The 17,967-nt window shown below is 42.0% G+C and overlaps 1 protein-coding gene across 1 annotated transcript in view; it reads left to right on the plus strand.

Moving 5' to 3' along the window:
* MTMR6 (myotubularin related protein 6) overlaps nt 1-17,967 on the plus strand; it is a 205,516-nt gene that overhangs the window by 73,461 nt on the left and 114,088 nt on the right. Inside the window, exons 3-4 of the mRNA XM_053708501.1 lie at nt 5,199-5,361; nt 12,863-13,020. Coding sequence (XP_053564476.1) covers nt 5,199-5,361; nt 12,863-13,020 — 321 coding nt within the window. The remainder of the gene's footprint in view (nt 1-5,198; nt 5,362-12,862; nt 13,021-17,967) is intronic.

Here is a 17,967-nt window from a genome sequence, read left to right on the forward strand (position 1 = left end):
CTTTGCTTTTTTTGTAAGTTATAGGGCCTTAAATACAAGTAGCACTTTCCTATTTCAAAACCATTTTTTTTCAAAATTAGCGATATTTATATTGGGACACTGATATCTTTCAGGAATCCCTGAATATCCATTGACATGTATATATTTTTTTTTAGAAGACATCCCAAAGTATTGATCTAGGCCCATTTTGGTATATTTCATGCCACCATTTCACCACCAAATGCGATCAAATAAAAAAAAATTGTTCACTTTTTCACAATTTTTTTCACAAACTTTAGGTTTCTCACTGAAATTATTTACAAAAAACTTATGCAATTATAGCATACATGGTTGTAAATGCTTCTCTGTGATCCCCTTTGTTCATAAATAGCAGACATATATGGCTTTGGCTTTGCTTTTTACTAATTAGAAGGCTGCTAAATGCGACTGCGCACCACACGTGTATTATGCCCAGCAGTGAAGGGGTTAATTAGGGAGCATGTAGGGAGCTTCTAGGGATAATTTTAGCTTCAGTGTAGTGTAGTAGACAACCCCAAGTATTGATCTAGGCCCATTTTGGTATATTTCATGCCACCATTTCACCGCCAAATGCAATCAAATTAAAAAAAACGCTAAATTTTTCACAATTTTAGGTTTCTCACTGAAATTATTTACAAACAGCATGTGCAATTATGGCACAAATGGTTGTAAATGCTTCTCTGGGATCCCCTTTGTTCAGAAATAGCAGACACATATGACTTTGGCGTTGCTTTTTGGTAATTAGAAGGCCGCTAAGTGCTGCTGCACATCACACGTGTATTATGGCTAGCAGTGAAGGGGTTAATTAGGTAGTTTGTAGGGAGCTTGCAGGGTTAATTTTAGCTTTAGTGTAGAGATCAGCCTCCCACCTGACACATCAGACCCCCTGATCCCTCCCAAACAGCTCCCTTCCCTCCCCCACCCACAATTGTCCCCGCTATCTTAAGTACTGGCAGAAAGTCTGCCAGTACTAAAATAAGTTTTTTTTTTTTTAAAAATAATACATTTTTAGCATATTTACATATGCCACTTTGTAGGATCCCCCCTTAGCCCCCAACCTCCCTGATCCCCCCCAAAACAGCTCTCTAACCCCCCCCCCTCTGCCTTATTGGGGGCCATCTTGGGTACTGGCAGCTGTCTGCCAGTACCCAGTTTGCAAGAGAAATGGAGAAATGGGGTCTTTTTTAATTATTTTCTTTTTCTGTAGTGTAGCTTCCCCCCCCCCCCCCCCCGCCCACAGACCAATCCCCCACCCCCTGATTAATGTATTTTTATATACATAAATACTATTTTTTAAAACTTTTAATGCATCATTTTTCTGTAGTGTAGCGGTTCCCACCCGCTCCCTCCCCTTGCACGCGCCTGCCCCCGCCCTCCCGTGCACGCCTCCGATCACCCCCGCCCACGATCCCGCCCCCATACAAATCATCAGGGCCATCGATGGCCGCCACCCGCCTCCCGAACCGGCTCCCACCCACCAACGAATTTAGCCGGTGATGTCCGTGCAGAGAGGGCCACAGAGTGGCTCTCTCTGCACCGGATTGCTAAAAAAGGTTATTGCAGGATGCCTTAATATCGAGGCATCACTGCAATAACCGGAAAGCAACTGGAAGCGAGCAGGATCGCTTCCAGTTGCTTTCCAGACCAAGGACGTACGCCACACGTCCTCGGTCATTAAGTGTATTTTTTTTGAGGACGTGTGGCGTACGTCCTTGGTCGTTAAGGGGTTAAATTGATGGTCATTAGCACCACATTGTTTTATCATGCACCTGACTTTATGCCTACAACATCTCTGACTTTGCACAAGTGTACCTAGAAGAATTAATGCTGTTTTGAAGGCAAAGGGTGGTCACCAGTATTCCCTCTAAGACCAGTTTTGTAATTGACCCAGCAATGAAACAGTTGATAAGGGAACCACAACTTGAAGTCAGCATTGTGTAGTGCAGGGCTGTTCAACCTTGGTGCTCCAGAGGTTTTGGAGCTACATTTCTTTTTAATGGTAGTGAGAGTCCACGATCCTTACTCTTAAGAATTACATCACCTGACCACCAGGAGAAGGCAAAGACAACCTATACTAGCGTTTCAAGTATCCCTCGTACTTCCCCTCCCCTCCCAGTATTTCTTTGACTTGTCAAGGAGAAGACATTGATAGAGATGCTGCAGAAATAAATTTCAGACTTTTATTCCACCAGAGGACATTTCCTGGAAGAGGAGTAATTAGGAGGGTGCTACTTGTGCATTATTCTTCTCCTTGTTTGGAGCTGAGTCACAAGCTAACCATGGGTGTTGCAAGGTAGTTCCTTAGCTTCCTCCTGCTGGGCCAGACTGTACACTCTTTTTCTGTTCCTCTCTGTTTGTTACAGATCTGGATAGATATCTACGTGACAGATTCTTTGAGGAGTGGATCTGGATGGGGGTATGTACCTTAGCCTGGGCTCCACTCCTATCCCTAGTAAACTGCAATTATTATATATTTCAGCAGCATCTCTATCCATGCCTTCTCCTTGATGAGGCAAATAAATACTGGGAGGGAAGGGGTAGTAGGAGGGATACTTGAAACTCTGGTATAGGGTGTCTTTGCCTCCTCCTGGTGACCAGGTGATGTAATTCTCAAGAGTAAGGATTGTGGACTCTCACTACCAAGAAAGAAATGAATTTATCAGGTAAAAATAAATTATGTTTTGGGAAATGTATTGCCAAAACTTCTGGAGCACCAAGGTTAAAACCCCTGGTGTAGTGTTTGCTAATTGCTCTAATTAACTGTTTCACTGCTGGGCTGCTCGCAAAACTGGCCTTAGAGGGAACACTGGGGGTCACACCGAATATTGATTTGATTTAGATTTTTCTTCTATTCACTCACTTTGTGTTTTAATTGCTAATAATAAGCTATTGACATTTCTATTCTTGAAAGCATTCTTTATTTACTGCATTTTTTCACACCTGCTTAAAAGTTAATATTTAAGTATGTGTGTTTGAATATGCATGTGTATATATGTATGTGTGTGTGTGTGTGTGTATGTGTGTGTATATATATCTCACAAAAGTGAGTACACCCCTCACATTTTTGTTAATATTTTATTATATCTTTTCATGTGACAACACTGAAGAAATTACACTTTGCTAAATGTAAAGTAGTGAGTGTACAGCCTGTATAACAGTGTAAATTTGCTGTCCCCTCAAAATAACTCAACACACAGCCATTAATGTCTAAACCGTTGGCAACAAAAGTGAGTACACCCCTAAGCGGAAATGTCCAAATTGGGCCCAAAGTGTCAATATTTTGTGTGGCCACTATTATTTTCCAGCACTGCCTTAACCCTCTTCGGCTTGGAGTTCACCAGAGCTTTACAGGTTGCCACTGGAATCCACTTCCACTTCTTCATGACGACATCACGGAGCTGGTGGATGTTAGAGACCTTGCGCTCCCCTACCTTCCGTTTGAGCATGCCCTACAGGTGCTCAATAGGGTGTAGGTCTGGAGACATGCTTGTCCAGCCCATCACCTTTACCCTCAGCTTCTTTAGCAAGGCAGTGGTCGTCTTAGAGGTGTCTTTGGGGTTGTTATCATGTTGGAATACTGCCCTGCAGCCCAGTCTCCGAAGGGAGGGGATCATGCTCTGCTTCAGTATGTTAAAGTACATGTTGGCATTCATGGTTCCCTCAATGAACTGTAGCTCCTCAGTGCCGGCAGCCCTCATGCAGGCCCAGACAATGACACACCCACCACCATTCTTTGATTATAGGCAATACACACTTGTCTTTGTACTCTTCCCCTGGTTGCCGCCAAACACACTTGACACCATCTGAACCAAATAAGTTTATCTTGCTGCAAAGGTTGAAGGGGTGAGGGGTCAGCCTGTCAGTGCTCAGACCATATGCCGCACACTGCATCAAATTGGGCTGCATGGCTGTCTTCCCAGAAAGAAGCCTCTTCTAAAGATGATGCACAAGAAAGCCCGCAAACAGTTTGCTGAAGACAGGCAGACTAAGGACATGGATTACTGGTTCCAGAGGCTTCTTTCTGGGACGATAGCCATGCAGACCAATTTGATGCAGTGTGCGGCGTATGGTCTGAGCACTGACAGGCTGACCCCCCCACCCCTTCAACCTCTGCAGCATTGCTGGCAGCACTCATACGTCTATTTCCCAAAGACAACCTCTGGATATGACGCTGAGCATGTGCACTCAACGTCTTTGGTTGACTATGGTGAGGCCTGTTCTGAGTGGAACCTGTCCTGTGAAACCGCTGTATGATCTTGCCCACCGTGCTGCAGCTTAGTTTCAGGGTCTTGGCAATCTTCTTATAGCCTAGGCCATCTTTATGTAGATCAACAATTCTTTTTTTACAGATCTTTAGAGAATTCTTTGCCATAAGGTGCCATTTTGAACTTCCAGTGATCTATATTTTAACACCAAATTTAACACACCTGCTTCCCATTCACATCTTAAACATTGTAACACTAATGAGTCACATGACACTGGTGAGGTAAAATGGCTAATTGGGCCCAATTTGGACATTTCCACTTAGGGGTGTACTCACTTTTGTTGCCAACGGTTTAGACATTAATGGCTGTGTGTTGAGTTATTTTGAGGGGACAGCAAATTTACACGGTTATACAGGCTGTACACTCACTACTTTACATTGTAGCAAAGTGTCAATATTGTAATATTTACAAAAATGTGAGGGGTGTGCTCACTTTTGTGAGATACTGTATGTATATGTATGTGTGTGTATGTATATATATATATATATATATATATATATGTATATATGTGTGTGTGTATGTATATATATATATATATATATATATATATATAGTTACAGGTAAAGTAAGATATCCGGGTAATCCTGTGATTACCCAGGTAAAACGGACATTACCCAAGCGGCTGTGGGTAAAGCCCGATGTAATGTAGTTCCCCCATCTACACTACACTAGGCATAAAAAGATAGTGAAGATGGGGGAATTACAGTGTATTATATATATGTTTGATGCAGTGACTCTATGACTGCCGGGTGGCATTATGAAGTAGCTTGGTGGGGGGCAGTGTTATTATATATATATATATATATATATACACATATTTAAATGTTAGTATTGCATAGAGGGAAAAAATGATTTTTCTATTGCTTACAGTAAGTAAGGAATGCATACATTTATCTTTGCACTTTTTTTTGTTAGATTTTGCACCACCATATTGCTGCAGTGGAGAAACTTGCTTTAACTACTAGTGGCTGTCCTCTGGTTATACAATGCAAGAATTTTCGAGTGGTGCACTTTATCGTCCCAAGAGAGAGGGATTGCCATGACATTTACAATTCTCTTCTACAGCTCTCAAAACCAGGTTTGCTGAGAATTTTTGAGTGTGATCACTTTATAAATTAATGGATATGGGTTCACTTGAAGATATAATATTTTTATAATCATTTTTTAATATAGGTCGAAGTAAACACATCACATTTGGTTTCACTAAAATACAAGGGATATATGAAACATAAAGAAACATGAAACAAGTTGTAATTTATAAGTATTTCTCTTGCAAGGTGTATCCAGTCCACGGATTCATCCTTACTTGTGGGATATTCTCATTCCCTACAGGAAGTGGCAAAGAGAGCACACAGCAGAGCTGTCCATATAGCTCCCCCTCTAGCTCCGCCCCCCAGTCATTCTCTTTGCCGCTCTAACAGATAGGGCATCTCCACGAGAGGGTAAAGTGAATGTGGTGTTAGATTTGTAGTTTTATATCTTCAATCAAAAGTTTGTTATTTTTAAATAGTACCGGTTTGTGCTATTTACTCTCTGGCAGAAATGTGATGAAGAATTCTGCTGAGAGGAAAATGATTTTAGCATGTTGTAACTAAAATCCATTGCTGTTCCCACACAGGACTGAGGAGTACCAGAAAACTTCAGTTGGGGGGAACAGTTTGCAGGCTTAACTGCTTTGAGGTATGTTTCAGTCATATTTTTTTTAGTCAAGACAAGATAATGCTAGAAGACTGACAAGAATCCCCATGTGGGAAGGGTAAGCCATGTTCTGAGACTTAGTATAGAACTAGAGGCTTATTTAAGAGGGCTCAATAGACTGGTTATCATTTTTGCAGGGCAATCGATTATTTTAATTAACAAAATACTCATAATTGACACTTTTAAAGCACTTTTGGTGTGTTTATTTGGGGTTTTATTCCACATGGCATTATTTTTAGTCACCTAAATTGGGTTCTGAAGGCCCCACAGCTGTGGAGTGGGAGGGGCCTAATTTCGCGCCTCAGTTGCGCAGTTTATTCTGACAGATTTCTTTGCATGCGGCTTCACATGGGTCCAGAGACTGCTTGACGGCTTCAAGAGGCTTGCTTTTCTCAAATCCAATCCATAAGGGAAGGTAGGGCCACAGCAGGCTGCTGTGGCAAGGTGCTGTAGTTTATTAACCGGTTGTTTGCTTTAGGCGGCTCCGGTTTGGGCATTAAAGGGTTAATTAGGCTGAAACTTGCTGTGCAATCATATCGAAGCATTAGGCACATACTGTGAAAATTTCAAGAGATTTGGTTCATTTTTCACCGTTTTGTAAAATTGTGTGCGCTTTTTATTTCTTAAAGGCACAGTACCGTTTATTTCAATTTGTGTTTTTTATTGATAAAAGTGTTTTCCAAGCCTGCTTGTGTATTATACTAATCTGTTAAACATGTCTGACACTAAGGAAAGGCCTTGTTCTATGTGTTCAGAAGCCATGGTGGAACCCCCACTCAAAATGTGTCCCAAGTGCACTAATGTGTCTATACACTTTAAAGATCATATTGTGTCACTTAAAAATATAGCCCTAGATGATTCTTTGACTGAAGGTAATGAGGATAGTCCGCCTTCCTCTCCCCATGTGTCATCACCAGTTACGCCCGCTCAAGCGATACCTAGTACCTCTAGTGCATTGGCACCTATTACATTGCAACAACTGGCGACAGTCATGGATAATTCCCTTGCGGCCTTTCTATCCAAACTGCCAGTTTTCCCTAAAAAGCGCGATAGCTCTGTTTTAAGAACAGATGAGGAGCAGTCGGAAGCTTTGGGAGGTTTATCTGATGTACCCTCACAACACTCTGAAGTAGGGGCAAGGGATGTAATGTCTGAGGGAGAAATTTCTGACTCAGGAAAAGTTTCTCAGCGGGCAGAATCGGATTCACTAGCGTTTAAATTTAAATTGGAACACCTCCGCGTACTGCTTAGGGAGGTTTTATCAACTCTGGATGATTGTGACCCTATGGTGGTCCCAGAGAAATTGTGTAAAATGGACAAATATCTAGAAGTCCCTGTATACACTGATGCTTTTCCGATCCCTAAGAGGGTGGCAGATATTGTTGCTAGGGAGTGGGAGAGACCAGGTGTACCTTTTGTTCCCCCCCTATCTTTAAGAAAATGTTTCCCATAATTGATCCCAGGCGGGACGCCTAAGGTAGAGGGGGCAGTTTCAACACTAGCCAAGCGCACAACCATACCAATTGAAGACAGTTGTGCTTTCAAAGATCCTATGGATAAAAAATTAGAAGGTTTACTAAAGAAAATATTTGTTCAACAAGGTTTCCTTCTCCAACCTATTGCCTGCATTATTCCTGTAACTACTGCAGCGGCTTTTTGGTTTGAGGCGCTGGAGGAGTCGCTCCAGAGGGAGACTTCATATGACGAAGTCATGGATAGAATTAATGCTCTAAAACTGGCTAATTCTTTTATCACAGATGCCGCTTTGCAATTAGCTAAGTTAGCGGCGAAAAATTCTGGTTTTGCCATTATGGCGTGCAGAGCGCTTTGGCTTAAGTCATGGTCGGCCAACGTGTCGTCCAAAAAAAGATTACTAAATATTCCTTTCAAGGGAAAGACCCTTTTCGGGCCCGAGTTGAAAGAGATTATTTTGGATATTACCGGGGGAAAGGGCCATGCCCTCCCGCAAGATAGGCCTTTTAAGGCTAAAAACAAGGCTAATTTTCATTCCTTTCGCAACTTCAGGAGCGGTCCTGCTTCAACCTCTGCAACCACAAAGCAAGAGGGTAACGCTTCACAGCCCAAGGCAACCTGGAAGCCTTTGCAGGGCTGGAACAAGGGTAAACAGGCCAAAAAGCCTGCGGCTGCTACTAAGAAAGCATGAAGGGGTAGCCCCTGATCCGGGACCGGATCTGGTAGGGGGCAGACGCTCTCTCTTTGCTCAGGCTTGGGCAAGAGATGTTCCCGATCCCTGGGCATTAGAGATCGTTGCTCAGGGATATCTTCTAGAATTCAAGGACTCCCCTCCAAGGGGAAGGTTCCACATTTCTCGTCTGTCTACAGACCAGACAAAGAAAGAGGCGTTCTTACGCTGCGTAGAAGATCTACTCAAGATGGGAGTGATATATCCAGTTCCAATTACAGAACAAGGACTGGGTTTTTACTCAAACCTGTTTGTGGTTCCCAAAAAGGAAGGAACTTTCAGGCCAATCCTGGATCTAAAAATTCTAAACAAATTCCTCAGAGTTCCATCATTCAAAATGGAGACCATTCGGACAATCTTACCGATGATCCAGGAAGGTCAATATATGACTACCGTGGATCTAAAGGATGCGTACCTTCATATTCCTATCCACAAAGATCACCATCAGTTCCTAAGGTTCGCCTTTCTGGACAAGCATTACCAGTTCATGGCCCTTCCCTTCGGGTTGGCCACCGCTCCCAGAATTTTCACAAAAGTGCTAGGGTCCCTTCTAGCGGTACTAAGACCGCGGGGCATTGCAGTAGCACCTTATCTGGACGACATCTTAATACAGGCGTCGTCTTTTCCCAGAGCCAAGGCTCATACGGAGATTGTTCTGGCCTTTCTAAGGTCTCACGGGTGGAAGGTGAACACCGAAAAAAGTTCTCTGTCCCCGCTCACAAGGGTTCCCTTCCTGGGAATATTAATAGATTCGGTAGACATGAAAATATTTCTGACTGAGGTCAGAAGGTTAAAACGGTTAACTACTTGCAGAGCTCTTCATTCCATTCCTCGGCCATCTGTAGCTCAGTGCATGGAGGTAATCGGATTAATGGTAGCAGCAATGGACGTAGTCCCTTTTGCTCGAATTCATCTCAGACCGCTGCAATTGTGCATGCTCAAACAGTGGAATGGGGATTATGCAGATTTGTCTCCTCAAATCCAACTGGACCAGACAACCAGAGATTCTCTTCTCTGGTGGTTGTCTCAGGATCACCTGTCTCAGGGAATGTGCTTCCGCAGACCGGAGTGGATCATTGTAACGACCGACGCCAGTCTGTTAGGCTGGGGCGCGGTCTGGGACTCCCTGAAAGCTCAGGGCCTATGGTCTCGGGAAGAGTCTCTTCTCCCGATAAACATTTTGGAACTGAGAGCGATATTCAACACGCTCCAAGCATGGCCTCAGCTAGCGGTGGCCAAATTCATCAGATTTCAGTCGGACAACATCACGACTGTAGCATACATCAATCATCAGGGAGGAACAAAGTTCCTTAGCGATGAAGGAAGTAACCAAAATAATCAGGTGGGCGGAGATTCACTCTTGCCATCTATCTGCAATTCACATCCCAGGAGTAGACAACTGGGAAGCGGATTTCCTAAGTCGTCAGACTTTTCACCTGGGGGAGTGGGAACTTCACCCGGAAGTTTTTGCTCAGCTGACCCAGCTATGGGGCATTCCAGAATTGGATCTGATTGCCTCCCGTCAGAACACCAAACTTCATCTTTACGGATCCAGGTCCAGGGACCCCGAGGCGGCATTGATAGATGCTCTTGTAGCGCCTTGGTCCTTCAGTCTAGCTTATGTCTTTCCACCGTTTCCCCTTCTCCCTCGGCTGATAGCCAGAATCAAACAGGAGAAGGCTTCTGTAATTCTGATAGCGCCTGCGGGGCAACGCAGGACTTGGTATGCAGACCTAGTGGACATGTCATCTGTCCCACCATGGATACTGCCAACGAGGCAGGATCTTCTAATGCAGGGTCCATTCAAGCATCCAAATCTAGTTTCTCTGCAGCTGACTGCTTGGAGATTGAACGCTTAATTCTATCCAAGCGTGGGTTCTCTGAATCAGTCATAGATACTCTGATCCAGGCTAGAAAGCCTGTCACCAGGAAAATTTACCATAAGATATGGCGGAAATATCTTTTTTGGTGTGAATCCAAGGGTTACTCGTGGAGTAAAATTAGGATTCCAAGGATATTGTCTTTTCTCCAAGAAGGATTGGAGAAAGGTTTGTCAGCTAGTTCCTTAAAGGGACAGATAACTGCTCTGTCTATCCTTTTACACAAGCGTCTGGCAGAAGTACCAGACGTTCAGGCGTTTGTACAGGCTTTAGTCAGAATCAAGCCTGTCTATAGACCTGTGGCTCCTCCATGGAGTCTAAATTTAGTTCTTTCAGTTCTTCAAGGGTTTCCGTTTGAACCTTTACATTCCATAGATATTAAGTTATTATCTTGGAAAGTTTTGTTTTTGGTAGCTATATCTTCTGCTCGAAGAGTTTCAGAATTGTCTGCTTTGCAGTGTAATTCACCCTATCTGGTGTTCCATGCAGATAAGGTAGTTTTGCGTACCAAACCTGGTTTTCTTCCTAAGGTTGTTTCTAATAAGAATATTAACCAGGATATCATTGTTCCTTCCCTGTGTCCTAATCCAGCTTCTAAGAAGGAACGGCTTTTACACAATCTTGATGTGGTTAGTGCTTTGAAATTCTATTTACAAGCAACTAAAGATTTCAGACAAACATCGTCCTTGTTTGTCGTTTATTCTGGTAAGAGGAGAGGTCAGAAAGCGACTGCTACCTCTCTTTCCTTCTGGCTGAAAAGCATCATCCGATTGGCTTATGAGACTGCTGGGCAGCAGCCTCCTGAACGAATTACAGCTCATTCCACTAGAGCTGTGGCTTCCACATGGGCCTTCAAGAATGAGGCTTCTGTTGAACAGATTTGTAAGGCAGCGACTTGGTCTTCACTGCATACTTTTGCCAAATTTTACAAATTCGATACTTTTGCTTCTTCGGAGGCTATTTTTGGGAGAAAGGTTTTGCAAGCAGTGGTGCCTTCCGTTTAGGTTACCTGTCTTGTTCGCTCCCTTCATCCGTGTCCTAAAGCTTTGGTATTGGTATCCCACAAGTAAGGATGAATCCGTGGACTGGATACACCTTGCAAGAGAAAACAGAATTTATGCTTACCTGATAAATTACTTTCTCTTGCGGTGTATCCAGTCCACGGCCCGCCCTGGCAATTAAGTCAGGTTAAAGTTTTTTGTTTAAACTACAGTCACCACTGCACCCTATGGTTTCTCCTTTTTCTCCTAACCGTCGGTCGAATGACTGGGGGGCGGAGCTAGAGGGGGAGCTATATGGACAGCTCTGCTGTGTGCTCTCTTTGCCACTTCCTGTAGGGAATGAGAATATCCCACAAGTAAGGATTAATCCGTGGACTGGATACACTGCAAGAGAAAGTAATTTATCAGGTAAGCATAAATTCTGTTTTTTTAATTTTCTTTCAATAAATGAACACATCTGCTAAACATGAAACCTTTCTTAATACCCTTGGCACTTTAAAGGGACATTCCAGTCAAAACTGAAATGCGCATAGATTTATTACATCTTTGAATAGAAACATATTTGCAATATACATGTATTGGCAAAAAATGCTTCTAGTAAAAGTTATCAGTGTTTTAGTGTTAGTATTTTTCTCTGCGCGTGCATGTGAAGCATAGCTAGATATTGTCACTGCACCAGAATTTTAAATACGGCAGCTGCTCAGATCATCAGTGGGGCTTGTATAATGTAAGCAATTAACATATTGAGTCATTACCAGATGGTACAAGCACTTTAGGCTCTATGAGCAAGTGCTGGTTTTAAAATGCTGGTGCTCGGTTCATACTTAAATACACTTTTGCTAATGCATGTATATTACAAAATTGCTTCTGTATAATACCGAAATGCACCCATGTGTTTTGGCTGGAAAATCCCTTTGTCTATGGTTTATTTCGCCCTGGTGCTACTATATATATGGACTGGTAACTCCTCTTGTAAGAACAAACTAGGTTCTTCCAAGAATTTATATAAATCTATTTCCAGGGAAGACTGATGTCTAAGCCACCACTTCCATTCTACATTTTTCTCTAGTTTCTTAGGACAGTAAAGGGAAACGCCTATTGGATTTTTTTGTATAGTTCTTTTGGTTATTGCAGTGGTCGGCCAATTTCCTGATAAGAAACCTGGTTAGGTGTTTACTCCAACCTATGCGTGGTTAGAAAAAAAAAAGGACATTTTCAAACCATTCCATACTTAAAGTGAATGTCAATTTCACGAATGAAAGCCCTGTTTTTAAAAATACTATTAAAAACAGGGGCACTTTCATTCATGAAAGTTTACATTAAAGTCGTTCTTTTAAAAAACTTACCTTTGTATTCCTAGCAAGCTTGGTAAGGTAGCCCATAATAAAATGTATACTTGCCATTGACTCAGGCCACTTCATAACAACTATGTATCTGAACGAGGCTTATCTTCGCATTTCTACCCATCAATACAATTTAAAGTTCCTTCAGATTTATTGTGGACACTTCTAGAAAGTAGCTTTTCCCTTAAGTACACATGCCTCATTTTGTTTCATTACTACCTCTTCCTGTTGGCAGAACCCAAATACCCATTAGATGTTGAAGATTGGAGTAAGATTGTGTGTGTATGTCTGTATGTTTATATATACACACACGTATACATTTCTCTCTCTCCTCTCTCTCAAAAAAAAATCTTTAATACAAAATATTAACCAGACTTTTTCACAGGTTGTTTCTGATTGAATTGATATTATTAGAGGTTCTAATGTACTTTCCTTTTTTTTTTTTTATTATAAGTGAGATATGAGGATCTCTACGCATTTTCCTACAACCCAAAACAAAATGATTCAGACCAAATCATTGGTTGGCAGCTTATTGATCTGAAGAAAGAATTTCAACGCATGGGAGTTCCTAATTCTAACTGGAACCTGTCTGATGTTAACAGAGACTACAAGGTAAAATGACCAGTTGATTTTTCCAGTAATATTTGCATTTTCTCCAACATAATAATTATTACTGTGTCATATCCACCAAAGTGTACAGCAAGAATCAGTTTGTTAAAGTGAAGGTAAACTTTGATGAATGAAAGCCTGTTTTTTAAAAATACTAATAAAAACAGGGGCACTTTCATTCATCAAAGTTTACAAAGCAGCCGTTTTGATTAAAAACTTACCTTTGTTTTTTTCACAGCCAGAGCAGCTTCCCCCACCCCGAGATCCTCTCTTCACACGTCAGCAATGACTAATCCAGCTTCCTCCAATCACGGCTTTCCCCCCAGGGTAGTCATTGCCTGAGGCCATGCTGTGATTGGAGGAAGCCGGATTAGTCATTGCTGACGTGTGAAGAGAGGATCTCAAGGTGGGGGAAGCTGCTCTGGCTGTGAAAAAAACAAAGGTAAGTTTTTAATCAAAACGGCTGCCTTCTAAACTTTGATGAATAAAAGAGCCCCTGTTTTTAATAGTATTTAAAAAAAACAGGCTTTTATTCATGAAAGTTTATTTTAACTTTAATAAATGGAATTCAGAATTTTTAAAATGGAAAAGGCTCCCCTTAAACATATAATTGGTGTGCTGAGCTCCACAAAATCTTTACAAAATTGAGTCAGAGAAGCACCTAGTTGAGGTGTAATGAAGATCACTAGGAAGTGTGCTCTGTAAAAAAAACAGCCGTCTTGCTGCCCTATTCACTGTAATCCTTTAGATGCTAGTGATGACTTGAAAGGATGGATTTGCAGAACACTGTTGGCTAAAAGGTTTACTGTACAGTCTAATGCAAACATTACAAAATCTAATTATTTTTTGCATTATTGAAATGTCACGCTGCACATTTCTATCAATGGCTTGTAAAGCTGTGGCACGATTTTCCTGCGCTGCATGCGTTTTGCTGTCCTGTTATTTTTCAGTGCAGTCATTGCTTGCAGCTGTGTTTATAGTAGGGCTGTGGTTTTCTCGCCTTTTGTGCTATTTTGTGACATGAAATGCGGCCATTACTTGCCCATTTGTGGTCTGTGTTCCTGGGTTTGCTGTTCCTGTGCTTCATGTTTACTTCCAGATACTTGTGAACAGGTTTCCCTTTTACCTGCAGATTCTGTTTTATCTTTGCCTGACTGTTACTGACCTTCTTGCCTGACCTTGACTACGCCTGTGCCTTGCCCCTTGGATCTGTCTGGTTTTATACCGTTTCTTACCTCGCCTGTCTGACTAGGAGTTTATTCTTCCAAGTCTACTTGTGGGTCATGTCCATGATCTAATCCTGTGTGCTGAGTTAGTGTCCAATCATTTCACTACGCCACCTCAGGGTCCCTCTGCCTGGACTGGAATTATAACTGCTATGTTTTTTAACCCCTTTAAACAAGTTATACATTAAGGTAGAGACCCGCTTTGGAGTTGCAGGCATTGCAGCTTTTGATGTGTTTGACCCCTTCGCTGGGGTTAAGCACATAGGTATGGAGGGTTAGTAATGCCAAAAAATTATATACTCTAAGGAATTAGATAATGTATTTTGTCCAGCAGCTGGAAAGTAAGCTTAGGAGCCGGACCATTTTTGGTTCAGCACCTGGGTAGCACTTGCTGATTGGATGGCTACATTTAGACACCAATCAGCAAGCACTACCCAGTTGCTGAACCAAAAATTGGCCGTCTTCTAAGCTTACATTTGAGATTTTTCAAATAAATATACCAAGAGAACCAAGAAAATTTGATAATAGAAGTAAATTAGATAGTTGCTTAAAATGGCAGGTTCTGTCTGAATCATGAAAGTTTAATTTTGACTATACTATCCCTTTAACCCCTTAATGACCGAGGACGTGCAGGGTACGTCCTCAAAAAAAAAGGCAGTTAATGCCTGAGGACGTACCCTGCACGTCCTCGGTGTGGAAAGCAGCTGGAAGCGATCCTGCTCGCTTCCAGCTGCTTTCCGGTTATTGCAGTGATGCCTCGATATGGAGGCATCCTGCAATAACCATACATGGCCATCCGATGCAGAGAGAGCCACTCTGTGGCCCTCTCTGCACCGGACATCGATGGCCGGTATCGTTGGTGGGTGGGAGCCGAATTGGGAGGCGGGTGGGCGGCCATCGGTGTTGCGCGTGACGTCACGGGGGGCGGGATCGGGATCGGGACCGTCGGGGGCGCGCACGGGCGCGCGCGCGTGCACGGGGGGGTGGCGGGCGGGCGCGTGCACGGGGCGGGAGCGGGTGGGAACCGCTACACTACAGAAAAGTTAAAAAGTAAAAGTAAAAAAAAAATGTAATAAACTTTATTTTAAAAACCATCTAAGGGATCTGGAAGGGGTGGGGGTTGGTCTTGGGGGGGGGGGGGGAAGCTACACTACAGAAAAGGGACATATTTTATTTAAAAAAAAGCTTTTTTTCACTAAACTGGGTACTGGCAGACAGCTGCCAGTACCCAAGATGGCGCACATTAAGTCAGAGGGGGAGGGTTAGAGAGCTGTTTAGTGGGGGATCAGTGAGGTTGGGGGCTAAGGGGGATCCCTACACAGAAGCATATGTAAATATGCTAACAAAAAATGCACAAAAAAGCCCAAATATACCTTTTATTTTAGTACTGGCAGAGTTTCTGCCAGTACTTAAGATGGCGGGGACATTTGTGGGGTAGGGGAGGGAAGAGAGATGTTTGGGAGGGATCAGGGGGTCTGATGTTTCAGGTGGGAGGCTGATCTTTACACTAAAGCTAAAATTAACCCTGCAAGCTCCCTACAAGCTACCTAATTGACCCCTTCACTGCTAGCCATAATACACGTGTGATGCGCAGCGCCATTTAGCAGCATTCTAATTACCAAAAAGCAACTCCAAAGTCATATATGTCTGCTATTTCTGAACAAAGGGGATCCCAGAGAAGCATTTACAACCATTTGTGCCATAATTGCACAAGCTGTTTGTAAATTATTTCAGTGAGAAACCTAAAATTATGAAAAATTTTACGTTTTTTTTAATTTGATCGCATTTGGCGGTGAAATGGTGGCATGAAATATACCAAAATGGGCCTAGATCAATACTTGGGGTTGTCTACTACACTACACTAAAGCTAAAATTACCCCAAAAAGCTCCTTACATGCTCCCTAATTAACCCCTTCACTGCTGGGCATAATACACGTGTGGTGCGCAGTGGCATTTAGCGGCCTTCTAATTACCAAAAAGCAATGCCAAAGCCATATATGTCTGCTATTTCTGAACAAAGGGGATCCCAGAGAAGAATTTACAACCATTTATGCCATAATTGCACAAGCAGTATGTAAATAATTTCAGTGAGAAACTGAAAGTTTGTGAAAAAATTTGTGAAAAAGTGAACAATTTTTTGTATTTGATCGCATTTGGTGGTGAAATGGTGGCATGAAATATACCAAAATGGGCCTAGATCAATAATTTGGGATGTCTTCTAAAAAAAAATATATACATGTCAATGGATATTCAGGGATTCCTGAAAGATATTAGTGTTCTAATGTAACTAGCGTTAATTTTGAAAAAAAATGGTTTGAAAATAGCAAAGTGCTACTTGTATTTATGGCCCTATAAGTTACAAAAAAAGCAAAGAAGATGTAAACATTGGGTATTTCTAAACTCAGGACAAAATTTAGAAACAATTTAGCATGGGTGTTTTTTGGTGGTTGTAGATATGTAACAGATTTTGGGGTTCAAAGTTAGAAAAAGTGTGTTTTTTTCCATTTTTCCTCATATTTTATAATTTTTTTTATAGTAAATGATAAGATATGATGAAAATAATGGTATTTTTAGAAAGTCCATTTAATGGCGAGAAAAACGGTATATAATATGTGTGGGTACAGTAAATGAGTAAGAGGAAAATTTCAGCTAAACACAAACACCGCAGAAATGTAAAAATAGCCTTGGTCCCAAACGGACAGAAAATGGAAAAGTGCTCTGGTCACTAAGGGGTTAATGTATATAAAATGACCATATGTACTGCATGTTGCTTTATTGCACATTTTCCTGATTATGTCTGACAAGCATCGTTTTGTTTGCATAGAACTATGTGTTTTAATCCCTTCAAAGGGGTAAAACTCATAAAATCAGCTCTAGAGCACTGAAGGCATTGCCGATTCTTAGTTGTACATAGCTTATGAGCCAATCATAAGCAGAACCTCAGGAATTTCTCCTTTGTGAAAGACACAATTGGGCTAAAAACGGCTAGTCCCAGGTGGATACCTTCCAAAGAACAGGTGACTTAGCCGTTGTTCGTTCCTGTCTGAGTGCTACTCTTTCTTATAAGCGGTATATGTTCAATTACTGGCAGTGTACAGCTCTGGTGCAGACGTGCATTGCCTCTTGGGAGCTGACTTGTCCTTTGTGTGGTTCACATACATAATGGTATGCAAGCAATAGCACACTAATAGAGTACTCTCACTTTTTAGAGCGTTTCATTGTTGCTTTTTTATGTGTCTTTAAATGGCCATGATAGTTGAAAAAAATGACATACAACACATAGTTAAAACACTGCTGGTCCTGAGCGGAAACTGCCCCTGACCCAGTCAGCAGTGCTAGTCAAACAACCCAGTCGAAAAATGTTAGGAGATATGATATAATGCAGACACCCTCAAACTTGGCCCTCCAGAGGTTTTGGAACTACATTTCCCATGATGCTCAGCCAGCTGATATGCTGGCTGAGCATCATTGGAAATGTAGTTCCAAAACCTCTGGAGGGCCAAGTTTGAGGATGTCTGATATAATGTGTACAGTTGTGCTTATAAGTTTACATACCCTGGCAGAATTTATGATTTCTTGGCCATTTTTCAGAGAATATGAATGATAACACAAAAACTTTTCTTTCACTCATGGTTAGTGTTTGGCTGAAGCCATTTATTTTCAATCAACTGTTTACTCTTTTTAAATCATAATGACAACAGAAACTACCCAAATGACCCTGATC

Source organism: Bombina bombina, chromosome 3 (assembly GCF_027579735.1).
Source record: "Bombina bombina isolate aBomBom1 chromosome 3, aBomBom1.pri, whole genome shotgun sequence".
NCBI lineage: Eukaryota > Metazoa > Chordata > Amphibia > Anura > Bombinatoridae > Bombina > Bombina bombina.